Source organism: Somniosus microcephalus, chromosome 3 (genome assembly GCF_052327205.1).
Source record: "Somniosus microcephalus isolate GS21.2 chromosome 3, FLI_Smic_1.0, whole genome shotgun sequence".
Classification (NCBI taxonomy): domain Eukaryota; kingdom Metazoa; phylum Chordata; class Chondrichthyes; order Squaliformes; family Somniosidae; genus Somniosus; species Somniosus microcephalus.
In genome coordinates this window covers 280,127,479-280,152,394 of record NC_140989.1, presented here as the reverse complement: position 1 = coordinate 280,152,394, position 24,916 = coordinate 280,127,479, and the positions used below count along the sequence as shown (strand labels likewise).

The window sequence follows — 24,916 nt, the reverse complement described above, 5'->3', positions numbered from 1 at the left end:
TTAGCCTTTCGGAATCCATGCTATTTTGTATTATATGTTCTGTCTCTAGATGTTCTTCTATCAATTCTTTTAGTGAAGATTCCAGTACCTTTCCTATCACTGACGTTAAGCTGACTGGTCTATGGTCCCCAGGTTTTGTTCTATATTTGTATATAGAAACAACATTAGCTGTCCGCCAGTCCTCTGGCACTACCCCCTCTTCTGTAGAAGTGTGAGGCTAGGAAAGTTGACTTGCTGTGCATTCAGCCTTTCATTTGACAATTAATATTTTAACTAGCCCCGCTCAACTCTGCTGGTGCCATTCTTCAATAAAAGCCAGCCTGCTCCATCCCTGCTTCTGGGCAAAGTCAAGCAAACTCTAGCACAATGAAGCTGCTGCAACATCGAATTGCTTTTAAATCAGACTGAGACAGAGATTCATTGTTTTGATTGGTCTTTATTAATTTGACATTTAGCATGTCTTGTTCCAAAAGTACAGAAGGAAATAGATAGTTATGAAGTGCAGCCTGTCAACAGGATTTTTACAGAAAGAACATTTTGTAAGGGTTGTAAGTATTCTAAAACATACAGTAATGCTTAATTACAGTAGCTTGCAATCAGCCAAGTGAGCTGGCAAAGGTTAACAGTGCATCATTCCCAGACTTAAGGTCTGAACAATTTCATATCTTATGCTAACATTTGTTTCTTTCATTGGGGATCCATTTTACTGTTGCTGCTTCTAGAAGTGAATCCTTGTATACACAAGAAAGATCATGCTGCTGGGTGGTGCCATGATGTGCTTGCTAGTCACAGCTTTGCAGAGCAGCAAACCTTTTGCATACAATGATGTACTTATCTCTTACAGCCTTTTGTAGGCACATAGATCATACATACATTCAATAAATTGATCAAGTTCAAAAGTCGATGTACTATTTAAAGGGATTTTCTTACAAAATATAAACTCTACCACACTAGTTGGAGAATGCCACAATTTTGCCTTTCTGTGGCAACCAGTGTGTTGGGAACATGCCCGATTTGGAATTTTCATTGTGCAAATTCCAGCCCCTTTAATAATTAAGTATAAACCTCAGAAGGCAAGAACAAAAATTCCTGAGCCTTAGTTCCTTGTATCAAAAAATATTTTATATAAAAACTGCATTTGTTCTCCCATAAATAAGTATAGTTCAGATAAAAATTACAAATGTTAGACAATAAATAATAAGTTTTAAATAAATAATAATAAATACAGAAAGTTGTTGAAGCCATTTAGAGATAATTAGATTAGCATTTCCACCCACTCTTTCTTGAAGCTGGTGACTCGTGCACGTTTCCACAGGCCCCATGTGTGGGTCTAGACGATGAATGTTCGTGAGCTATGTGACTATGGGAAGGCCATCACGGCCAAAGCTGATCCCATCCTCACCAGATATCCACACGTGTGCTCTTTCAGCAAGGGTCACTTTCTAGTTATCAGGCATGAGAACTGTAACTGAATGCTCCCATACCTAGAACAAAGATGTTCGGGCCAATTGCAGTGCTGTCCTATCTGAACTGGAGGACACATCTTAAGAATTAACAAATCTCATGCACAACTAGAAATTAACAGGAAAAGAGTTCAAAATACCTGGAGCTAAAGGTAACATGGATATCTATAGGCCGAGATGATCAAATAGCTCATGGGGCACATGGTTGTTGTGCTGCTGGGAGTGCCTGTGAAGAGCATCCAGCCAGAGCTCCAGTATTGGAGATAAGACTCATGAACGAATAATTTATTATTTATTAATGTTGTTTTATTTTTATTATTACTGTATTTCTATTAGTATTTTTATCATTGTTATGCCATATTTATTCAAATGTTGGGAGGACTCGTAAAAATCAACATTTCATTGTGCAGTACACACGTCTGCAGCATATATGACAAATAAAATTGAATTGAATTGATTAAGGGGAATGAATAAATATTCTGGCAATGTGCTATTCTGCCTTTTCAAATCGGGTTGTATTTGCATGGAACATTTCCTCAGGATGCTCTGAATAAAATGCTCTCTGAAGTGACCCTAATTACTTTCTCGAGGCAACTAGGAATGAGCAATAAATTCAGCCATTCCAGCATCGCCCACATAATGGGAACAAAGAAAAAATATACAGTTTACCCTATCTGGACTCTAATTCACCTATTCCACAGACCACGGAAATAGCAGGCTTAATGGGCCACATGGTGGTTTCCTGGGAGAATGTGTCTGTATAATGATGATGACCTATCATCATCGTTTGCCAATTTTCTCCTTCTCCTGTGACCATTAATTTCTTTCATGGATGCTGGTTACCCTGTCTTTTTTTCTCCTCCCTAAACCAGGCACTGAGACCAATTGTAGCACCTCTACCATCACTCTGGTGGCTTTGCAATAGTGCATTTATCCAATTATAAAACACATTTTAAAGTTCAGCAGATTGCTCTTTCAACAGTGCATGCCCCTGTGGATTAACACTGTCCAGACCCGAGTTGGAAGACTTGGGGCTGATAGAGCCTGGTTTGCTGGGTATAGATTCAGGAACACTGAACGAAACAATTGGGCATGGTCCTTTCACGTTGTTGCAGACCAATGTTTTCAGTGTTGCAGTGTTCACAATGTCAAAGCCAACTTTCCCACCAAATGTGCTAGGTTTCCAATATTCTGGGGAGCAAATGGGGTTTCCCATTAAACCCTTCAAAGAGAAAGGGGCACCCATCTCAACCATTGTCTCTCCAAATATGGCTCCGGGCCTTGGCTTTTCTATCATCAAACCAGGATACATCTCTATTGCATCGATATCCCCATAAAGTTCTTGCAGCTCAGCTGCCATTTCTTTTTCTCCTGTAATTAAAAAAGATATTGTAATAAAGTACAACAAATGCTATAAATTTAGAAACAGCTTTTTTTAATGCAAATATGGAAGAGATTTATATATGTTCTTTACCAAACATAAATAATCATATTTTAGGTTCCACAAACTCAGATGAGCAATGCTGTAGCTTTAACATGATCAACAAGTGGGGGCCAATGAATATTACCAACCTGGTGATGCACCCCGCCCCTCCAAAAAAATGGAACATCCTACTCCCTAAGCAGACAAGCTACAAACTAATAAGTTTGTTGGAGGAAACTTGTGAATATTAAGCATTAGGTGGTGCATTTACCGACAAAATAATCACTAGTAGAGTTAATGCTTTACTTTTATCTGAATTTTATTTCATGCTCATCAAGATGAGAGGTGTCAGTCGTGGACTGAATGTTTCCAGGTTTTGTCCTCAGTGTCAGCATCAAGCACTCACAGGTCAGATATAGCACATGTTAGCAGCAGAGTAAAGGTCTATCTACTCTATTGCAGCAATATACCTTAACTCCCAATTTCAGGAGCATGCCATACTGCACCACTTTGATATTTCCATTTCCTATAATATTCATCCTGAAAGAGACTGCCAATTTAGTGCTAGTTAATGCTGTATTACAGCCACAAATCAATAACAAAATGTTTGTTTGGAACTGGGTTAAGACTGCTCAATAGCACTGCATAGAGGAACCTTTTAGGCATCGGGGGGAAGCTTTCAACTTCAGTCTGAGCTAGATTGGGCCCCAGATTTCAGAGTTTGATTGACCCTTAGCCTTTTTATTTAAACTTAAAAAATGTGTTGAATTGTATTAAATACTATTTAAATAGAATTTACAGATAAAGATCTTACCTGTGAGCTCTTCAAAAGACTCATATGGTTTCAGTAAGAAGCGCTTCCTATACTCATTCAGAGATTTGTATCGCATTTGACGAGTGTGCTCAATGGTATTAATAGCCACTTTAATCAATGCTGGATTCATATTTCTGCCTCCAGCAACCTGTAGAAAGACCAGGATCATTAGCTTAAAAGTCTCATATAAGTCAAGAGTCCGACAGTTTCACTGCTTAATGATGTGATGGATTTCATTTTGTTTATGAATGTTCTGGAAAAAATACTATTCCTTTTTAATCGATGGTGCATTTAGTAAAGTTTCTATGGTTACTGATTTTGGAGAATTGGCAGGTGAATCAAAGCCAGTATTAATTGCAATATAATTTTAATGACATGAAGTGTGTTCATTTGGCACCAGCAGTTCAAGTGTTGAAATCCCCTCCAGTGTTGCAGCAGAAATTACTTCCTGGTTATTGCACCATGACGACACCGACTGAACATTAGCTGATTCTTACCCTGCCAGCAGTCTGCCTAGAGAACGAGGCCACCATGTTGGAGATGCCGTGCTCCAGCAACACTGAGTTATTGAAGAGGAATTCGCGGTAGCTGTACTCTTTGTCCTGGATGTTGAAGGAATCTGGCATCAGGGGGTGCCAGTGGTAGAGGGTGTTGAACTCGGATGCAATCCGGTTACTGTACTGGAATTGCTGATTGAAGAGCAGCTCTGGGTCAAATTTCAGCTTGAAGTGATAACCACTCAGATGTTGCACATAATCTTCAATTACAATTTTGACGGTCTCCCCTGTTAGTGTCAATAAGATAGTTTGAGGATTTATTTAAAAACAAAGATATTTTGCCCAAAAACTTTATTTAATTCAAATTAAACTTCAAAAATTGTACAGTTCTATGAATATGCTTTTCTTTCTATTACACCCCAGTACTTTGTATTGGTGATCTTAGTATGCATCGATCCAAAAGGCCAGGAGCTATTTTAGAAGACAGTTGGATATGCTGGATCCACTCACCTATCAATATAAGTCTGGTAGTCTGGAAAAGCTGTTCATCGTCCCAGTCAGGGTGCTCCACTTTCAACACATCACAGACTCGGTTGTGTTCCCGCAGCCAGATCGTGGCATACATCATCAACCCTGGAACCAGACCAAAGAATTCCTGTCCCACAGCAAGCTGCAAGTGTTCTGGGACATGAGGAGGGTAAGTCATCGCTACAGGTGCATCCCTGACAGTGGGAGGATAGACTTCTCCATTGTGCATCTGCAAGAAATTTTGTGCATTAGTTCAGATTTCACTTAGGCTGTATCCAAATACTGCAAAAAAAATCAAAGATACTCAGACATTGGACATGCAAATATTGCTATACTATTACGATACGTGATAAATTCAGCTTAAAGCCTACCTGATGCTTAAGTTTTCCATCTGTAAATAGTCTCAGTTTGTGCTGTCGGTCCAGAGTTTCTCCATAAATATGGCTCAGGTCAACCTGTATAATGTAAAGAATATAAAACATAAGTACACTGTGATTTTAGAAATAATTAATTTTAGAACTGTAAATATTTAACATGAAACATCAATTTATAATAAACAAGTACAAAGATGGATTTTTTTAATTTACATCCATTCTCGTTGAAGCATTGTTGAAAACCAGCTGAGAACAGTTATATGATTTGTACTCATGCCATGTCCCAATCCTACAGTGAATGCAGGGCCTCGACTCTGGTCGGTCTTAAAAAACTGGTGGGTGAAATGCTGAGCAAAGAAGGCAAACATCATATTGGTCCTTTGAGGATCGGGTACAAATGTCTTCCTCATGAGGAACGTTTCTGCTAAATACTTGGGATCGGGCAGTGTTTTCTTTCCTGTAAAAGAAGAGAAATATATATATGTATATCTTTACAAAGTTAGCTTGTTGTATTAAAGGGGTGACATACCTTCCCAACCCCAAGCAGTAATATGGATTGTGTTTGAATAACAAACCTTTTAAGGAATGTCTGTAGGAGGAATAACATTACTGCCAAATAGAAGAAATATGGATGGAGACAGCACCACCCTGGAAAATATTTTCCTCCCACAATTGGCATTAATTCAAAAGTAAACAACAGAGGGGGTAAAAATTCTGATTCTGCGCACCCCATGCAAGCTAAAAGCACATTTCACACATTTATTCCATCCATTCATTTCAATAGGTGAAATACCATGGGCTGGTGGGTTGCAATTTCACAATACGTGCAATTTCACAATAGGAGAGGCATTTTGTTCCCACATTCTTGAAAATATGGATACAATCTTTCTCTCTTCTCTCCCCACTACCCCCTTCACCCAAAAACAGCTGGCAAAGTTTCTGGAAAGCAAGGTGGGAATGTGGATTACATCTGAGCACCACTCAACCAAGCATTTCCATCATCTATTTACTCCCAGATTCCATCCTCACTGGGATTCTTTGCCCCCTCAACTCAAATTTAAGACTTCCTCCTCCCCTAAACAACCATCTTGGTGGAAGCATGGTTTCCTTAGAGTGAGAAAGTCTGTTTCAGTGCTCCAACACAGTTAATTACATTAACGGGAAATATAAGAAACATTCTTTGCTTTTAACTTTCTCCTTCAATATCAGCCCTGTTGTTTATTTTCTACCAAGGCTCTGGTAGAACATAAGAACTAAGAGCAGGAGTAGTCCATACGGCCCCTACAGTAGGAGAGGGTGCTGGAACAGTAGAGTTTTCTTGTATTATTAACTCACCAACTACTCCCATTAGCGTTGGGCAGTCTTCAGGAGTTGCAGGAAGAGTTCTGGTGTAGTAGGAGATATTGGAGTATGCCTCCCAACTCTTGTAGTTGTACTTTGAATTGTAGGTCGGGGGACTGTCAATCAACTGAGATCTGGCTGTTTTGGGGGGGGGAAATTGTATTCATATTCAGGAACCACATGCCTCAAACCATCTAAAAATCACAATTAGAAACAATATGTATGAGGTCCTTAAATAAAATGAAATTAATAATTCACTCTTTAGTGAACCGCTATCTGAAGATTAAGCTTATCTAACGGCCCCTTAAATGCATCTATACTAGTTGCTTCAACCACTCCCTGTGGTAGCGAGTTCCACATTCTCACCACTCTTTGGGTAAAGAAGTTTCTTCTGAATTCCCTATTTGATTTCTTGGTGACTATCTTATATTGATGGCCTCTAGTTATGCTCTTCCCCACAAGTGGAAACATTCTCTCTCTATCCACTCTATCAAAATCTTTCATAATTTTAAAGACCTCTATTAAGTCATCCCTCAGCCTTTCACCCCTCAGCCTTTTACGATCCCATTTACATTTAGGGGGAGAAATTCGGTGGGGCCGCAAACGGGGCGCCAAGCTCGCCTGGGCGCTGGAATTAGCGCAGCGACCGGAGCAGTAGTGACCGCCGGAAATTCAGCTTGAACACCCCAAGAGGGAGACGGGGCGAGGCTCGAGGTGCTCCGCGTCCCTCTTAGGGCACTGAAACTGAATATCGCAGCGCAACGTGCCACAGCGCCACATGCTGCGGCCCGGCGCGCTGCGGTACTGCAGGCCTTCCTCCCATTCTTAAGGGGGAGGGGCCTGCACCAGCGCGATTGGAGATCGCGAGTGCCGGCAAAAGAGCCCGGCACCGAGGAGAAGTGCCGGGCTCTCGGAAAACAGCCGGCACTGCCGCGGGGGGAGATCAGGAGGCCGGGGACGGAGGTGCTGGCATGCGGCCGCCGAAAAAAACGGCCGCTCCAAACCTCCACCTTAATTTGCGCCACTGCCGCCACAGGAAGGCCCCGCGAACCGGGCGCGATTTGCGAACGGCGCTACAGAGGCGGGCGCTACCGAATATCGAGATCGGGGCGGTAGCGGGGCGCTGTGCACACCAATGACGTCATCGGTGGCGGCGCAGCGCAACAGGCTCACGCCGCCATTAGCGCCCCAGCTAAATATCGCGGGAGGCATGGCCAGTGGCGCTAAAGCCGCTGAGTGCCCTCTTTAGGCGCTAACTGGTGGCGCAGCCCACCAAATTTCTAGGCCTTAATCTCTACATTTAATAATGCCATTTGTGTTTAGAATGATTTCGAGTATCACAAATAAAAGTCCTGAACTTGGTCCATCTTACTTACACGTTAAGACGTAACGCATAATCCCGTCCCTTAAGAAAGGGATCTGGTTAATTAAGCTCCAAACCCCGGGATAGTGGGTCAGGATAGTGTGCACTGTGTTCGGGGTGGGTTTCAGGCTCAGTTTCACCCAGGTCCAGAACTCGGCTGTTTGAGAAAAAAGCAGTTGTTAAATTTATTGAGATCAGTGTTACGGTTAACGGAAATGTGCACAGTGTACAGTGAAAGCTTGTTCGTCAACCGCACGACTTACGTGTGGTGCAGTTTTCTCCGTAAAAGCCAGTCCGAGTGCAGTCGCAGTCATAGCCCTCGAAGCCGACAGTGGTGCAGATCCCGCGGTTCTGGCAGGGGTTTGAGCAGCAAGGGTTGGCTGCAAGGGAAACACAGGAGAAGTTCAGGCTCACGGATCATCTTACAGCCTGTTCTCAACAGGTTTTGTGTTCAGTACAAACTACATAATTTCAGCGCTCGGACTGCAGACTCGCCTAACCTCGATTTAAAATTAAAATACAGCACAGCAAAAACAGTCATAGCAATTGATTTTATTTATATTGAATCATTTAAGTTGAAGACAATTACCAATGTGGTTGTATTTTATTTAGACCCAATTCTTGTTCAGATCACAGTCTCCCAATGATCAGAAAGTTGAATAATAACTATGGAGAGAAATAGTTTGCCCGCCAATATTTCCGCACGTATCTTTTTACCTGTTTTATTTATTTCTACGCATCGGCGCAACATCGTGCGGCGAAACCAAACCAAACCAAACCGTCCCCCCGAGAGGACACCGACCTCATTCCTTCTCTACAATCCGCATAAAGACCGCGACACAACATCCCACACTTCGCCATTCACACTGCAGCCTAATCCCAACCCGAGGATGAAGCATCCTCTGGAACCAGACCGAGCTCGCCAGCTTTCCCTTACCTGCTTGGTTGAGAGGGAGTATCCTGGCGAGGAGCAACAACAGCATTCCCCGCCTGTTTAGTGCGCCGAGTTCTCCAAACATCGTGAACTTAATTCGGAGCCTGTTCTGATTCTGCTCCCTAGCGCTTCCCTCTGGCTTTTAAACCCTCTGCTCTTTCTTCAGCGATGAGTCATACACATGCCGGAAACAAACGAAACCGTTTTGGCAGAGATAGCCAATTAATCCCACCTCCTCTTTCCACATAGCCCTGTAAAAAATTACTTTCAAGTATTTCTCCAATTCCCTTTTCAAAGTTACTATTGAATCTGCTTCCACCAACCTTTCAGGTAGAGCAATCCAGATCACAACAACTTTGGTGTGTAAAAAACGTGTTTATTCATGTCTCCTCTGGTTCTTTTGCCAATCACCTTAAATCTCTCCTCATTTACGCTATCAAAACTGTTCATGATTTTGAACACCTCCATCAAATCTCCTCTTAACCTTCATTGCTCTGAGGAGAATAACCCCAGTTCATTGAGTGTATTAGGGATGGGTTTCTTGAGCAGTATGTAACTGAACCGACCAGGGGGCAAGCAACCTTAGATTTGGTCCTGTGTAATGAGACAGGATTAATTAAAAATGTCCTAGTAAAGGATCCCCTTGGAATGAGTGACCATAACATGGTTGAATTCCATATTCAATTAGAGGGTGAGAAGGGTGGATCTCAAACAAGCGTGCTGAGCTTGAATAAAGGAGACTATGAAGGTATGAGAGCAGAATTGATTAGAGTGGACTGGGAAAATAGATTAAAGGGTAAGACGGTACATGATCAGTGGTGTACATTTAAGGAGTTACTTTACAACTTCCAAAAAAAATATATTCCACTGAGGAAAAAAGGGTGTAAAAGAAAAGATAGCCATCCGTGGCTAAGTAAAGTAATTAAGGATAGTATCCGACTAAAAACAAGGGCATATAAGGTAGCCAAATCTAGTGGGAGGATGGAAGATTGGGAAGTCTTTAAAAGACAGCAAAAAATAACTAAAAGATTGATTAAGAAAGGGAAGATAGATTATGAAAGTAAATTAGCAAAAAATATAAAAACAGACAGCAAAAGTTTCTATAGTTATATAAAAAGAAAAAGGGTGGCTAAAGTAAATGTTGGTCCCTTAGAGGATGAGACCGGGAAATTAATGGTGGGAAACATGGAGATGGCAAAAACGCTGAACAATTATTTTGTATCAGTCTTTACAGTAGAGGACACTAAGAATATCCCAACACTGGACAAACAGGGGGCTCTAGCAGGGGGAGGAACTAAATACGATTAAAATCACTAAGGAAGTGGTACTTGGTAAAATAATGGGACTCAAGGCGGATAAATCCCCTGGACCTGATGGCTTGCATCCTAGGGTCTTGAGGGAAGTGACGGTAGGGATTGTGGATGCATTGGTAATAATTTTCCAAAACTCCCTGGACTCAGCAAAGGTCCCGGCAGATTGGAAAACTGCTAATGTAACACCCTTATTTAAAAAGGGTAGTAGGCAGAAGGCTGGAAACTATAGACCTGTTAGCCTAACATCTGTGGTTGGTAAAATGTTAGAGTCCATTATTAAGGAGACAGTAACGGGACATTTGGATAAACATAATTTAATAGGACAAACTCAGCATGGTTTCATGAAGGGGAAGTCATGTTTGACAAATTTGCTTGAGTTTTTTGAGGAAGTAACATACAGGGTGGATAAAGGGGAACCAGTGGACGTAGTGTATTTAGACTTCCAAAAGGCATTTGACAAGGTGCCACATAAAAGATTATTGCTCAAGATAAAAAATCACGGGATTGGGGGTAATATTCTGGCATGGGTGGAGGATTGGCTCTCTAACAGAAAGCAGAGAGTTGGGATAAATTGTTCGTTCTCAGATTGGCAACCAGTAACTAGTGATGTTCCGCAGGGGTCAGTGTTGGGTCCCCAACGCTTTACAATCTATATTAATGATTTGGAGAAGGGGACCGAGTGTAACATATCAAAGTTTGCAGATGATACAAAGATGGGACGGAAAGTAGTGAGTGAGGATGACATAAAAAACCTGCAAAGGGACATAGACAGGCTAAGTAAGTGGGCAGAGATTTGGCAGATGGAATACAATACTGGAAAGTGTGAGGTTATGCACTTTGGCAGGAAAAATCATAGAGCAAGTTATTATCTTAATGGCAAGAAATTGGAAAGTACTGTAGTACAAAGGGATCTGGGGGTCCTGGTGCACGAAACTCAAAAAGTTAGTATGCAGGTGCAGCAAGTGATCAAGAAGGCCAATGGAATGTTGGCTTTTATTGCTAGGGGGATGGAATATAACAACAGGGAGGTATTGCTGCAGTTGTACAAGGTATTGGTGAGACCGCACCTGGAATACTGCATACAGTTTTGGTGTCCATACTTAAGAAAAGACATACTTGCTCTCGAGTCAGTACAAAGAAGGTTCACTCGGTTAATCCCGGGGATGAGGGGGTGGTCATATGAGGAGAGGTTGAGTGGATTGGGACTCTACTCATTGGAGTTCAGAAGAATGAGAGGCGATCTTATTGAAACATATAAGATTGTGAAGGGGTTTGATCGGGTGGATGCGGTGAGGATGTTCCCAATGATGGGTGAAACTAGAACTAGGGGGCATAATCTTAGAATAAGGGGCTGCTCTTTCAAAACTGAGATGAGGAGAAACTTCTTCACTCAGAGGGTGGTAGGTTTGTGGAATTTGCTGCCCCAGAAAGCTGTGGAAGCTACATCATTAAATAAATTTAAAACAGAAATAGATAGTTTCCTAGAAGTAAAGGGAATTAAGGGTTACGGGGAGCGGGCAGGAAATTGGACATGAGTCTAGGTTCGGAATGGTCATGGCCCTGTGGGTAGTGGAGTGGGCCCAGGGGCCGTGTAGCCTGGTTCTGCTCCTACTGTGTTCTAATTCTGTGTTAGATTTCAGGAGATGGTTTTATTCCTGTTCCTGGCTGGGGTGGAGATCGCCTTTACAGAAGGTAAGTATTGTAGAAAATATAGGGACAGAGTGATCTCCTGGAAGAATTTCGATCGCCTAGATGGGTCGGAGAGGAATTTTCCAGATTTTTTTCTCCCAAATTGGCCATTGGGTCTTTTATCTGGTTTTTCGCCTCTCCCGGGAGATCACATGGGTTCGGGTGGATGGAGAGTGATAGAAGATTTGAGGTTAGGATCAGATCAGCCATGATCTTATTGAATGGTGGAGCAGGCTCGAGGGGCCGATTGGTCTACTGCTGCTCCTATTTCTTATGTTCTTATGTTCTTATGTTCTCCAATCTCTCCACATAACTGAAGTCCCTCATCCCTGGCACCATTCTAACAAATTTCCTCTGCACCCTCTCTAAGGCCTTCGCACCTTTCCTAAAGTGTGGTGCCCAGAATTGAACACACTACTCCAGCTGAGGCCGAACCAGTGTTTTATAAAGTTTCAGCATAACTTCCTTGCTTTTATACTCTATTGCTCTATTAATAAAGCCAAGGATCCTGTATACATTGTCTAAAGCTGGAAACACACAGCGAGCGGGTCAGTCAGCATCTGCAGAGAGAAGAGTTGCAGTTTGGTCCCCTTCTACAGCCTGTGGTGTTGACTCCACGGACACTGATTGGCCCATTGTGTGTTTCCAGCTTTTGCAGTTTTTTGTTTCAGATTCCCAGCACTTGCAGTACTTCGCTTTTCAAATAAATTTATTAGCTGCGATCACTTGATAATGATCAGGGAGAACCCTAGCTCAAGCATTTTGTGTGTTCATCTCACTTACGTCATGAGGATAAATAAAAAGCAGTGTGTAAATTGTGATACACTGAAGGCGACACCTTTGTGACACCTATTCCTTCATTTGTATCATTTCTTAGCTGTCTCCTGCTCAACTGCTTTGATTCTTTTGCCAATAGACAGAAGATATCTGGTACAATACCCCCATTGATAGTGGGAATGTAAATACAACTTTCTATAGTATGGTAAAGTCAACTGTTACACTGTGAGGTTTACTGAGGAAATAACTCTGTGAGCTTCTCCTCCCCCCCATCCTGCCTCCATTTCCCAATCTCCCAGGCCGCACATTTCCTACAGCCGAGAGAGTGGATGGTTGGCAAACTTGTTGGAAGATCTTTGCCAGTACTCTTCTCGGTTAGCTGCTGCATGGTGCACAATAGTCGTTCAGTTTCCTTTTACCCCAACCTCTCCCTCCCCATACCATTTAACTGCTGGACTGTGCCAGCCCATTGCCCTTCTCACTGCAGCACAACTGGGACCACCTAATCAGCAGCACTGTGATTCTGACTGCCATGGCACCAAGGTGTATAATACACTATGCCACTGCATTGTCACAGGTTAACAAGACTAACAACAAGTGGGTGGAAATTGGTAACCATTTCAGATGCTAACTTATATGTTTCTATTACTTATTTTTACCATTTACTCAAAAGAAATACTGGGTGACATCAAGCAGGATAGAATATTCCTCCACCACTGCTCCAGAACCACTGCTGTTACCTTTATTTTATTCCTCCAATAGCTCCCCTTCTTCGGTCTGCTGAAGATGTTGACACTCTCACTGGGAAACACCGATACCTTTCTCGGGTGGCCATTATTCGTGTGTGAGTGTTTACATTTTTGCATCAAGTTAAATAACTTGTAGTCAGCATTAGAATTTGGGCTTTTTTTTCTTTTTGTCTCAGAGAACTAAAGTTGAGGTTAATCTCGAAGACTCAGAACACTGGCAAAGAGCAAATGATAATGTCTGGCTGGACATGAGAAAGTGTGAGTGATGAGATAATAATGGAACATGAGATGATTTGGAAACAACAAAGTAGGTCATAAGCTCCAAATTAAATAATGGGACACTTTGAAAATGACAGCTGAATGTCAATTCCAATGCCTGGGAAAACATTGTACAGTTTCTGGTTTGGAATGTAACTTGTACCACTTTGGAAATTCATAAAGGTTCGTACTTGTGAATTTCTCAACAACTAATTAATTATTTTTTTCATCCCTCCTTGCCCTCATGCAAAAGAAAGGTTTGTATTTCTTTTTGAAAGAACCTGGATTGTATGTTTTATGCTGTAAAACTGCTGTTATTGGGTCTCCTTAAACTGACATGTTTACACAATGAAAATATGGTTTCTGTGGAGCTGTTAGGAAATGTTTGGGGGAAAATTTCAGTTGGTTTGCGCCTCCCGTTAGCGCCTTAAGAGGGCGCTAATGGGGCGCAAAGCAACTAGTGCCTGGGCGCGGCGATGTTTGCGCCGCTCGCGAAATTAGCTAAACATTTTGCGGCGGCGCTAAACACTACCGCCACGATCTCCTGCGCCGGCAGATCGTGACGTCAGTCGAGTGAGGAATGCCCGGTAGCGCCCTGGACCGGATATTGAGTGTCACCCCCTGCCTTACCGCCTGTCGCTAGCAATGACAGGTTGAGGAGAGCATTTTGCAGTCAGAAAGGGACTGGGGGAGTGTTATTTAAAGGTTTTGTTGGTGACATTTTTGCACCACGCATTCTGCGAGAGAGAGAGAGAGGGCTAGATTTTCAGTTGCTTGCGCCAGCAGTTAATTCCGGGCGCTATGCGTGTAGCGCCCGGGCGCAGCGCAGTTTGCGCCTCGCCCCAAATTAAGTTGGCCATTAGCGCCGGCGCAAAGTTTAGCGCCCGCCCGGATGCGCGCGCAGAAAATGACGTCACATCCTCGTGCAACGCCCTTTGGCCGCCCCGATTCCAAACTTCAGTCGGACCACCCCATTGTGCGGCTGGCGGCCGGAGCGTTTGAAAAAAGGAACGCAACACAACCAGCGCGGGCCCCGGGGGGCGCAAATTAAAGGGGACGTGCCCTCCAGTATAAAGGCCAGCCATTTTTCAGCAAACACTCTTATGCAACGCATTTCTGGACACACAACAAGGAGGATAGCTAACTGGTTTCAAGCAGCAACAGCTCAGGTATTTTTGGACTCAGGCCAGAGCGCTGTAAGTGGCCTTTTGGAAATTTGACTGTTTGCCAGGATTTGATAGGGGTTGCATGGGGTGCCAACGCGGAGCTGCAGCGCCATGTCCGTAGGGATCGCAGACGCATTGTGAGAGGGGCAGCCCTGGCTAGAGGCAGAGGGGGCTACAGGCGTCGGCCACGTAGGCCTTACCCAGTCAGGCTATACCGCCAGCAGCGCTCCTACCTAAACATGAGTGCCTTGCGATGTGTTAGAAGGCTCCGATTCCGAAAGGAGGTGATTGCAGAGATCTGCCACCTGCTTCGCAGAGATCTGTGGCCAAAGCTCAGGTGCAGGACGTCTCTGTCGGTGGAAGTGAAGGTGACGGTGGCATTGAACTTCTATGCCACTGGCTCCTTCCAATCCGCTGCTGGGGACATAGCAAACATCTCCCAGTATGGCGCGCATCGCTGCATCCGCCAGGTGACCGAAGCACTGTTCAGAAGGAGAAGCCAATTCATCTCCTTCCCCATGGCCCTGGAGAGCCAGCATCAGCGCGCATTGGGATTTGCCAGACTCGGGGACTTCCCCTTGGTGCAGGGCGCCATTGACTGTACGCATGTGGCTTTGCGGGCCCCTCTGGAGCATGGCGAGCAGTATCGCAACAGGAAGGGCTACCATTCTCTGAATGTGCAGCTGGTCTGTGACCACAAGCAGCGCATCATGGCTGTCAATGCCAGCTTCCCAGGCAGCAGTCACGATGCCTTTATCCTGCGGCAGAGTACTGTGCATGACATGTTCGAGGCACAGCCTCCCCCAAGAGGATGGCTACTCGGGGACAAAGGCTATCCTTTGTGTACCTGGCTCATGACCCCGCTCCGCGCGCCCAGGACCGCTACTGAAGAGGCTTACAACGAGAGCCATCAAACCACCCGCAACATCATCGAGCAAACTATTGGGGTCCTCAAGCAGCGGTTCCGCTGCCTTGATTGCTCCGGAGGAGCTCTCCAGTATTCGCCGGACCGGGCCTCCCAATTTGTGGTAGTTTGCTGCATGCTACACAACCTGGCTATCCGCAGGACTCAGGCACTGCCACCTGACGTTGGAGCAGCACCTCAGGAGGAGTTGCAGGAGGAGCATGAGGAGGAGGAGGAGGAGCAGGAGTACATTCCCAGGAGGGAGCGACCAGGGCCAAGGGCCGCGCGACGCCACCTTATTACACGGTACTTCTAAGCCCCCTGTCAGGGAATGCCTTGGGGCCATGAGGGAAGGTGAATGCAGCCGCTCCGCAAGCCCTCAGCCGGCGAAGCCAACAAACACTAAGAAGAACAACCATGGAGACTGCATGAATAAAGATAACTATTTATTACACAAAAATGAAAACCCCTTCCCACATGAATGCCCAAAAACAATCATCGGGCCCCACAAAAAGCCCAACAAACGACTCACTCCCACAAACTGGGGAGGAGTCACTCCACATTTGAACAACCCGGGCCTCAACCTTGGCCTAACGCAAAAAATAAGCCCACGAACCAAACAACCATGGGCAAAAGAAAGATGGCCACCGCCATATAAAATGAAAGCTGGCCACACCCTCTACTGAGTGGCCCGCGAGGGCGAGACCTTGCCCAGCCTTTTGCCTCCCCTGCCCGGCCTGCTGCTCCTTCGCAAGCTCTGCCCAGTGGCTGCTGCGAGGCTGGGGGAAGGCGCCTGAGGCTCAGATGTCCTTCCGCCACATGCCGCTGGGGGGCGGCCTACACGGCCTTTGGGCCTCGAGGGGCCGTCTGCTGAGTGGCGCACCTGAGCCTGGCCAACATCAGCTCCAGCCGCTTGCCCTTGACGCCCCAGTGGGGGAATGGCGGCAACGGATGGCACAATGTGGGCCAGCTGGCGTCTGGGATGCGCTGGCTGGTGCTGTGGCGCGCTGGCACTCGGCCGGGCCCGCACTGCAGGATCCGCAACAATCAGCTGAGGGACGGCTCGCTGGGATGCTCCAGCGCGGCGGCTGCCCTGGCGATGCCTGCCTAAGACAGCGCGTATGGCAGCAGTGAGTGCCCCTGTTGTCCTGGTGTGCGCCCGCATCACACCCGCCAGGGTCTTGACGGCATCAGCCAGCATGCGGCCACTCGCGGATGTTGATGCCCCGAACTCGCGCACACTGGTCGCCAGCGACTCGATGGCCTCAGGCATGCGCCCCACCACGCTCATGAGCTCCGTGTGGCGCCGGTCCGAATCCTCGGCCATCTTATCCAGCTTCCGCGCCTCCTCCGAGGTGAAGGTGTCCAGACTGGATTCGCGACTCTCCCGCTGGGGAGGAGGGGACCGAAGTAGGGGAACCTTGCCACGTTGGTGGCGGCGAGTGTGCCGATCAACAGCACTCCCCTCTGATCCTTCCCCCCTTTGGGGGGAAGGCCGCTGGCCATGCGCACGGCTCCTGGGTGTCTGGACGCCACTGGTCCCAGAAGCTGCATTCCCCTGCGACAGCTCGTCCAGGCACTCGTCCAGTGAGGACGTGTCAAGCATTTCGTCCTCTCCTGCGGGACCTGAGTGTTCCCCCGATGGTCCAGCTTGCTGTTGCTCCTCCTCCTCCTCCTCCTCCTCCTGTTCGGAGGGGCTGTCACTGGCAGCGTCAGGGTCCTGGTCGTCACCAGCTGAAAGCAGGAATGCACAAGAGTAGCTTCAGAGTGAGGAGACGGCGTCAGCGAGGGAGTTAGGACTGGTGGCATTCAGCGCATTGGTGGGACAGTGGCAAAGGAGGTAGCTCGGATGCGCAAGTGCGACGCGAGAGGGCCAAAAGGCAAGGTCCTTACCATTGCCGGGCAGTGGAGGCTCGGCTACTCCGCACGCTGTGGGGACGATCAGCCGGGCTCCCATGAGCACACACACGCGCTCCTCCAGCCGAGTGAGCTTCTGCAGCTTGGCGCGTCCTCCCCTGGCCCTGGCACGGGCCTGGCAATTATAGGCAACTTTAGCCTGCAAGAGAAAGGACGGGCTGTAAGTGCGCAGTGTAGCCCTGATGTAGTGTGCACTGCCTGCCATGGTGGAATAGCTTGGCCAGAGTGTAGCCCTGATGTAGTGTGCACTGCCTCCCATGGTGGAATAGCTTGGCCAGAGTGTAGCCCTGATGTCCTGTACACTGCCTCCCATGGTGGAATAGCTTGGCCAGCGTGTAGCCCTGATGTAGTGTGCACTGCCTCCCATGGTGGAATAGCTTGGCCAGAGTGTAGCCCTGATGTCCTGTGCACTGCCTCCCATGGTGGAATAGCTTGGCCAGAGTGTAGCCCTGATGTAGTGTGCACTGCCTCCCATGGTGGAATAGCTTGGCCAGAGTGTAGCCCTGATGTCCTGTGCACTGCCTCCCATGGTGGAATAGCTTGGCCAGAGTGTAGCCCTGATGTCCTGTGCACTGCCTCCCATGGTGGAATAGCTTGGCCAGAGTGTAGAGTGCAGAATGGCCAATTGATGCTCATGCCTGTCCCAATGCTGCTGGCTGAGGGCTAGCCATTAGGACTTTGAGCTCCCTTTGCCCATCATGTCAGGTGTACATGCAAGAATGAGGAGGAGACTGGAAAGGGTACTCACCCTGACAATCCTGGTCAGGTCGTTGTATTTTTTACGACATTGTTTGTGGGTCCTGGGGGCATCGCCGGTGAACGTCACCCTGTGGGCGATCTGCTTCCAGGCTCTGGTGTAATCGTGGTTGTTCGGATTCCTCCCACTCTCTGGGAACAAGATCCTGCGCCTCTGCTCCAGAGCTGTGACCATTACTTCCAGATCACCCTCTGAGAAGCGCAGGGCACGCTCACGGGCCTTCTCTGGCGTTGCCATGACTCCCTGGGGCTGAGCAGCAGTGTTGAGGCCTCTTTGCAAGGCTGCAGTGTGCAGGGCGTGGCAGCAGACCAATTCGTCCCTTCCCCCTTTAAGAGCTGGTCGGCGCCACGGGGTCTGCTGTCAATCAAAAAATGACCGCACCCGCGCTGCGCCCCGCCTGGGCGCTATCCCTCTGGACCGCCGGCTTAGCGCCTAAAGATAGTAGTGGAACGCCTCTTTTAGCGCTCCAACAACCTCTTAGGGCGAAGCCACTGAATTTCCGGCAACGGGGCGCAACTTATGGGCGGGCGCTAAATTCGGGCGGGCGCTAAGGTTAGTGCCCCAAAACTGGCTATACTGAAATTCTAGGCCAGAGTCTTCTGGAGAGATTCAACGCTGTGTGAAGGAGTTTTGAGTACCGAGCAGCACTTTGCAGGTTCATTTTGATTTGCCCTTCCTTGTATCGATTTAGAAGAGACTGTGGGGGCTGCACTCTGAGCTCTTTCCCTGGGTCTCTCCATTGCTCCTTCCAGCAGATTTGATGTACAGGTCTCTCCAGGCCGAGATTCAAGGCTGCAATGAGCAAGATGTGGATGGAGAGCAAAAACAACCCTCCCCTTTAAGATAAAAACAGAAAATGCTGGAGAAACACAGCAGGTCAAGCAGCATCTGTGAACCGAGAAACAGAGTTAACGTTTCAGGTCGATGACCTTTCGTCAGAACTCCCCTTTAAGAATTGGCTGGTGCCACTGTGTCTGTGTTCCATTGCTGACTGACATCACATGAGCTTCGCCAGCGCTCTGAGGTAACACCTTGCTCCTCGGCCTTTGAGTCTTAAGACAGGTGTGAAGCGCCTGATTTAGTGCTCCAGTCACCTCCAGGGGCAATAAAAGCCAAGTTTGCTGTCAGAGGCGATAATTAGCTCCAGGCGCTAACTTTGCGCACGGCCGAAAATGGCACCCCAAATGGGGCGATACTGAAATTTTCCCCCTTTATCTTTCTGTTTATAAACATACGGGCATACTGACTCCATTGCAAATCACATTGCTCGCACGAGCCACCCCAGTGATAAATACCACGCTGGAGGTTTACTCCTCCTAACAGTATCAATCTCCATTTTTTTAATAGAAGACTTTGAGAAAATTTAAAAGCGACCCAATCCTTCACCACACCCCAACTGTCCCTTTTAGGACTTTACAACTTTATTCTTTAGGTAAAAAATAGATTTGCATGTACACAGCGGTTTATCATAGCTCTTAGATCTACTTTCAACTGTAGTTGCTGTTGGTCATGTAAGCAAATCTGGCAGTCAATTTATATACAGCAACAGCAAAAAAGTTTAAAGTAGAAAAATATGTAAGGGGTAGCAAAAATAACCCTTGAATTTCAGTATTACTGTTGTGACTTGAAGTAGAGGAAAGTACAGGCCTATGGGGAGAAAGCAGGGCAGCAGGATTACTTTTAGTTTGCTGTGGTAAAGAGCCAGCACAAACATGATGGGCCTCCTTCAGTATTATAAACTTCTCTGCCTGTATAGCTGCAGATATTTGAATCTGAGTGTGTGTGTGGTTTGTGGAGTTGGGAGTCTCTGAAAGGGTCAGAGATACACAAGTACTTCACATTCACTTTTTGTTATAGGACACTATGGCTGATTTGAAGGTTGTGGTGGCTATATTAACTCACTCACTGCTACACATGCCCTTCAGATGTGCCACTATTCTGTCTGTGCACAGTGCTAAGGATTATCACAAGTGACCTTCCCAAAGTGCCAGTTGTATTTGTCCTGGGGAAAGTGTCTGCAAGTAACAATGGAAGTATAAGGAACTGCAAATGCTGGTAGTCTGAAGTGAATTTTTTTTTAAATGCTGCAAGTACACAGCAGGTCGGTTAGAACCTGGGAAAAAAATAGGCAGGGGAATCTCCGGTGTTTAGAAATCCGGGTCTCCATAACCCGAGATAGTCATCCTTCATTTCTCAGATGTATATGAATCTGCTGTGTATTTCCAGAATTGCCTGTTGTTTGTCTGGAGGCGCTGCGTTTGCCCTGACTTTTTAGCACAATCGTATTATAAACAGATTGTCTATGTGAGTGTGAAGCGCCTGCGGATCCCATCCACATTCCAGCCGTTCAGCAGACGTGCTGAACCATCGTTTCCTGGCTCCAATCCCAGTTTGTTCTTACGCAAATTCTTTTTAAAAAATGGAAAATATGCCTGTTGCGCCCGACCGGAACCGACCGATCGCTACGTGTTAGGGGTGTGCCTGTATACGTGAGCGGCGCGACCCGGTGGGAAAGGGCCAGTCTGGCACAGCCTCAGATCCACTGCAAATGCCCTAAGTCCAAGTGAGAGTAACCGGGAAAACCAGCACTCAGTTTCAAACCTGAACTTCAAATTCAAATCAAATAATCACACTCATAGAAACATAGAAACATAGAAGATAGGAGCAGGAGTAGGTCATTCGGCCCCTCGAGCCTGCTCCGCCATTCACTGAGATCATGGCTGATCATCCAAATTCAGTACCCGGTCCCTGCTTTCTCCCCATACCCCTTGAGCCCTTTAGCCTTAAAGAATATATCCAACTCCTTCTTGAATATATTTAATGAATTGGCCTCCACTGCCTTCTGTGGCAGAGAACTCCACAGGTTCACCACTCTCTGGGTGAAGAAATTCCTCCTCATCTCAGTCCTAAATGGCTTACCCCTTGGCCTAGAAATTGAGTGCCCTTAGCGCCGATTTTGCGGCGCTAGAGGGCCTAGCGCTGCATTTGGCGCTGGCGCCGAAATTGCCTGGGGCCCTTACGCCGCGGTAGACCGGTAGCGCTGCGCCGGCACCGATGACGTCATCGGTGTGCGCAGCGTCCCAGTTGCCATGCCGACGGGCCCCAGCGCCGAAATTCAGTTGCGGCCGCCTCGCCCGTGACAGCCGCAACTAAGACTCTGGCAACAGAGTCTTACGAGTCTTTGCGCCGGCGCATTAAAGGCCCCGCGGCGGCCGGCCGCTTTCCCGCCGGCCGCCTGGCCGCAGCTCCCTCCCCGGACTTCCCCCCCCCCCCCCGGAACAGAAGCAAGCCCGGCACTTGTCCGAGGTGCCGGGCTCATTTTTTAAAAGATTTTCGCGGGCCGCGATCGGGTGCAGGCAGCTCCTCCTTAAGGGAAGGAGGAGGCCTGCACTTCCCGAGCCTGCCGCACTGCATCGGGTGCCGCAGCGCCGGAATTGCGGCGCGAAACGGCAGTTAGCGCCGAATTACCGCCGCAAAGACCCTTCAGTAGCGCCGGCAGCCGTTTGGGCGCGGCCCTGCTGAATTTTTGGCGCGCGCAGGGGGACTTAGCGCCGGCACTAACTTCCGGCGCTAAAGCCCTGGCTAAGCCAAAACTCAATTTCTAGGCCCTTATCCTTAGACTATGACCCCTAGTTCTGGACTCCCCGGCCATCGGGAACATCGGGCTAGATTTTCAGTTGCTTGCGCCAGCAGTTAGCGCCTTAAGAGAAGTGATTTTCGGGCGCTATGCGTGTAGCGCCCGGGCGCAGCGCAGTTTGCGCCCCGCCCCAAATTAAGTTGCCCATTAGCGCCGGCGCAAAGTTTAGCGGCCGCCCGGATGCGCGCGCAGAAAATGACGTCACATCCTCGTGCAACGCCCTTTGGCCGCCCCGAATACAAACTTCAGTCGGACCGCCCGATTGTGCGGCTGGCGTCCAGTGCGTTTGTAAAATGGAACGCAACACACCCTGGGGAGCGCAAATTAAAGGGCCCTCCTCCTGCACTATAATGGAAGGAACCAGTGTGTTCTGAATGGTGTATTTATGTTTCCGGCCTCCTCCTCCTCCTCCTCCTCCTCCTCCTCCTCCTCCTCCTCCTCCTCCTCCTCCTCATCATCATCATCTTCTTCGTCTTTTCCCCCCCAGACTCTGCCTTTGCAAAAAACACATGCACCCTTCCCCTTTAAGAGCTCACTGGCACCAGAGTGTCTGCCGTGCGCTGCGCCCGAGCTCGGGTGTTGCGCTCTGCACCGCCGGCTTAGCGCCTAAAGATAGTAGTGGAACGCCTCTTTTAGCGCTCCACCAACCTCTTAGGGCGAAGCCACTGAATTTCCGGCAACGGGGCGCTACTTTGGGGCGGGCGCTAACTTCGGGCGGGCGCTAAGGTTAGCGCCCCAAAACTGTCTATACTGAAAATCTAGGCCATCCTTCCTGCATCTAGTCTGTCCAGGCCTGACAGAATGTTATAGGTTTCGATGAGATCCCCTCTCAATCTTCTAAACTCCAGTGAGTACAAGCCCAATCGACCCAATCTCTCCTCATACGTCATTCCTGCCATCCCAGGTATCAGCCTGGTGAATCTTCGCTGCACTCCTTCCATGGCAAGAACATCCTTCCTCAGATAAGGCGACGAAAACTGCACACAATACTCAAGGTGCGGTCTCACCAAGGCCCTGTACAACTACAGCAAGGCATCCTTGTTCCTGTACTCGAAGCCTCTTGCTACGAAGGCCAACATACCATTTGCCTTCTTAACCGCCTGCTGCAGCTGCATGCTTACCTTCAGCGACTGGTGCACAAGAACACCCAGGTCCCTTTGCACTTCCCCTTCTCCCAATCTATTGCCATTCAAATAATAATCTGCCTTCCTGTTTTTGCCACCAAAGTGGATAACCTCACATTTATCCACATTATAGTGCATTTGCCATGTTTCTGCCCAATCACCCAACCTGTCCAAATCATACTGGAGTTTCACGACATCCTCCTCACAGCATACCCTCCCACCCAGCTTTGTGTCGTCTGCAAATTTGGAGATACTACATCCAATTCCCTCGTCAAGATCATTAATATATATTGTGAACAGCTGGGGTCCTAGGACCGATCCTTGCGGTACCCCACTAGTCACTGCATGCCACTCGGAAAACGGCCCGTTTATTCCAACTCTTTGCTTTCTATCTGCCAAGCAGTTCTCTATCCAAGTCAATACCTTACCCCCAATCCCATGTGCCTTAATTTTACAAGCTAATCTCTTATGCGGGACCTTATCGAAAGCCTTCTGAAAGTCCAAATACACCACATCCACTGGTTCTCCCTTATCTATTTTATCAGTTACATCCTCAAAAAATTCCACTCGCCTTGTGGGACAAGGAACTGAGCCAGTTGCGGTGTGTGAGGATTGTATTGACATTGGGTGCTACACACACATAGGCACCCTTTATATAATCCCCACTGTAACTCCTGTTGTGTATGTGTCTGTGTGGAGGGGCGAGGCTGGCACAAGTGACTTCAGAAGAGTAGCTTGTGTTTTTTAAAGTTCGTGGTTAACTAAATTCAACTTCCAGATCTGTGCGAGACACTGATCTGGTAACAAGGACTGGCAAACCTCAAATGTAAGAATTGAGGGAGACAGAATGCAGGCAACTATCGACCAGTTAGCCTAACATCTGTCATTGGGAAAATGCTGGAGTCCATCATTAAGATTGTGGTAGCAGGACATTTAGAAAATTATAGTATAGTCAAGCAGAGTCAGCATGGTTTTTTGAAAAGGAAATCATGTTTGACAAATTTGCTGGAGTTCTTTGAGGATGTAACGAGCAGGGTGGATAAAGGGGAACCAGTAGATGTCGTGTATTTGGATTTCCAGAAGGCATTCGATAAGGTGCCACATAAAAGGCTACTGCACAAGATAAGAGCTCACGGGGTTGGGGGTAATATATTAGCATGGATAGAGGATTGGCTAAATAACAGATAACAGAGAGTCGGGATAAATGGGTAATTTTCAGGTTGGCAAACTGTAACTAGTGAGGTGCCGGAAGGATCAGTGCTGGGGACTCAACTATTTACAATCAATATTAATGACTTGGATGAAGGGACCTGTTAAGTCTGTGAATTATTTAGTTAATTAAAACAGACTAATGAGGAACAATAAAAACAGGTCTTTACTGGTTGGAGGTAGGGACTATACTGAATACAAGATTACTGCACAGTGCTTATATACCGGTGTGTTCACCCCCGGTATTACGTCTACAGCAGCCTGAGAAAGTAGTACATCTCTTAAGGTGGAACAGGCTTAAGCTCTCTTAAGGTGGAACAGGTTACATACACAACACTCCTCCCTTCTTAGCTTTATAGTCATCCCCCCATTTAACATAACGTAATAACATATATACATATATAACTTCATGTTTAACGTAACATATCACAGATTCAGTCTCTGCGGAAAACAGTTCACAGATTCAATCTCTGTGGTGCAGTCGGTTCACGTTACTCATTCAATAGTCCTTTCATGGATTTAACAGCTTGAACTTCCGAACTGATTTGGCTCCGTTCGGAGGGACCACGTGTGTGATCTGGTAGAGGTGATAATGGTTCAGATGGGTCATCTTCTGTTTTTACTTTTCCTTTTCTGCTTCTTGGAGACTCTCTGGGCTCCATTGTCAGCTGCCACAGCT

General features: G+C 46.9%; 1 protein-coding gene across 1 annotated transcript; it reads right to left on the bottom strand.

Moving 5' to 3' along the window:
• Nucleotides 1-416: 416 nt before the first annotated feature.
• LOC147121999 (prostaglandin G/H synthase 2-like) lies at nt 417-8,849 on the bottom strand. Its single transcript, XM_085982616.1, has 10 exons — nt 8,741-8,849; nt 8,067-8,183; nt 7,817-7,960; nt 6,435-6,578; nt 5,354-5,556; nt 5,097-5,180; nt 4,708-4,954; nt 4,198-4,484; nt 3,701-3,848; nt 417-2,834 (listed from the first exon to the last, which is right to left on the bottom strand). Exons 1-10 carry the CDS (start codon nt 8,820-8,822, stop codon nt 2,416-2,418), a joined length of 1,875 nt encoding a protein of 624 aa, XP_085838742.1. The 5' UTR covers nt 8,823-8,849; the 3' UTR covers nt 417-2,415.
• Nucleotides 8,850-24,916: the final 16,067 nt, after the last annotated feature.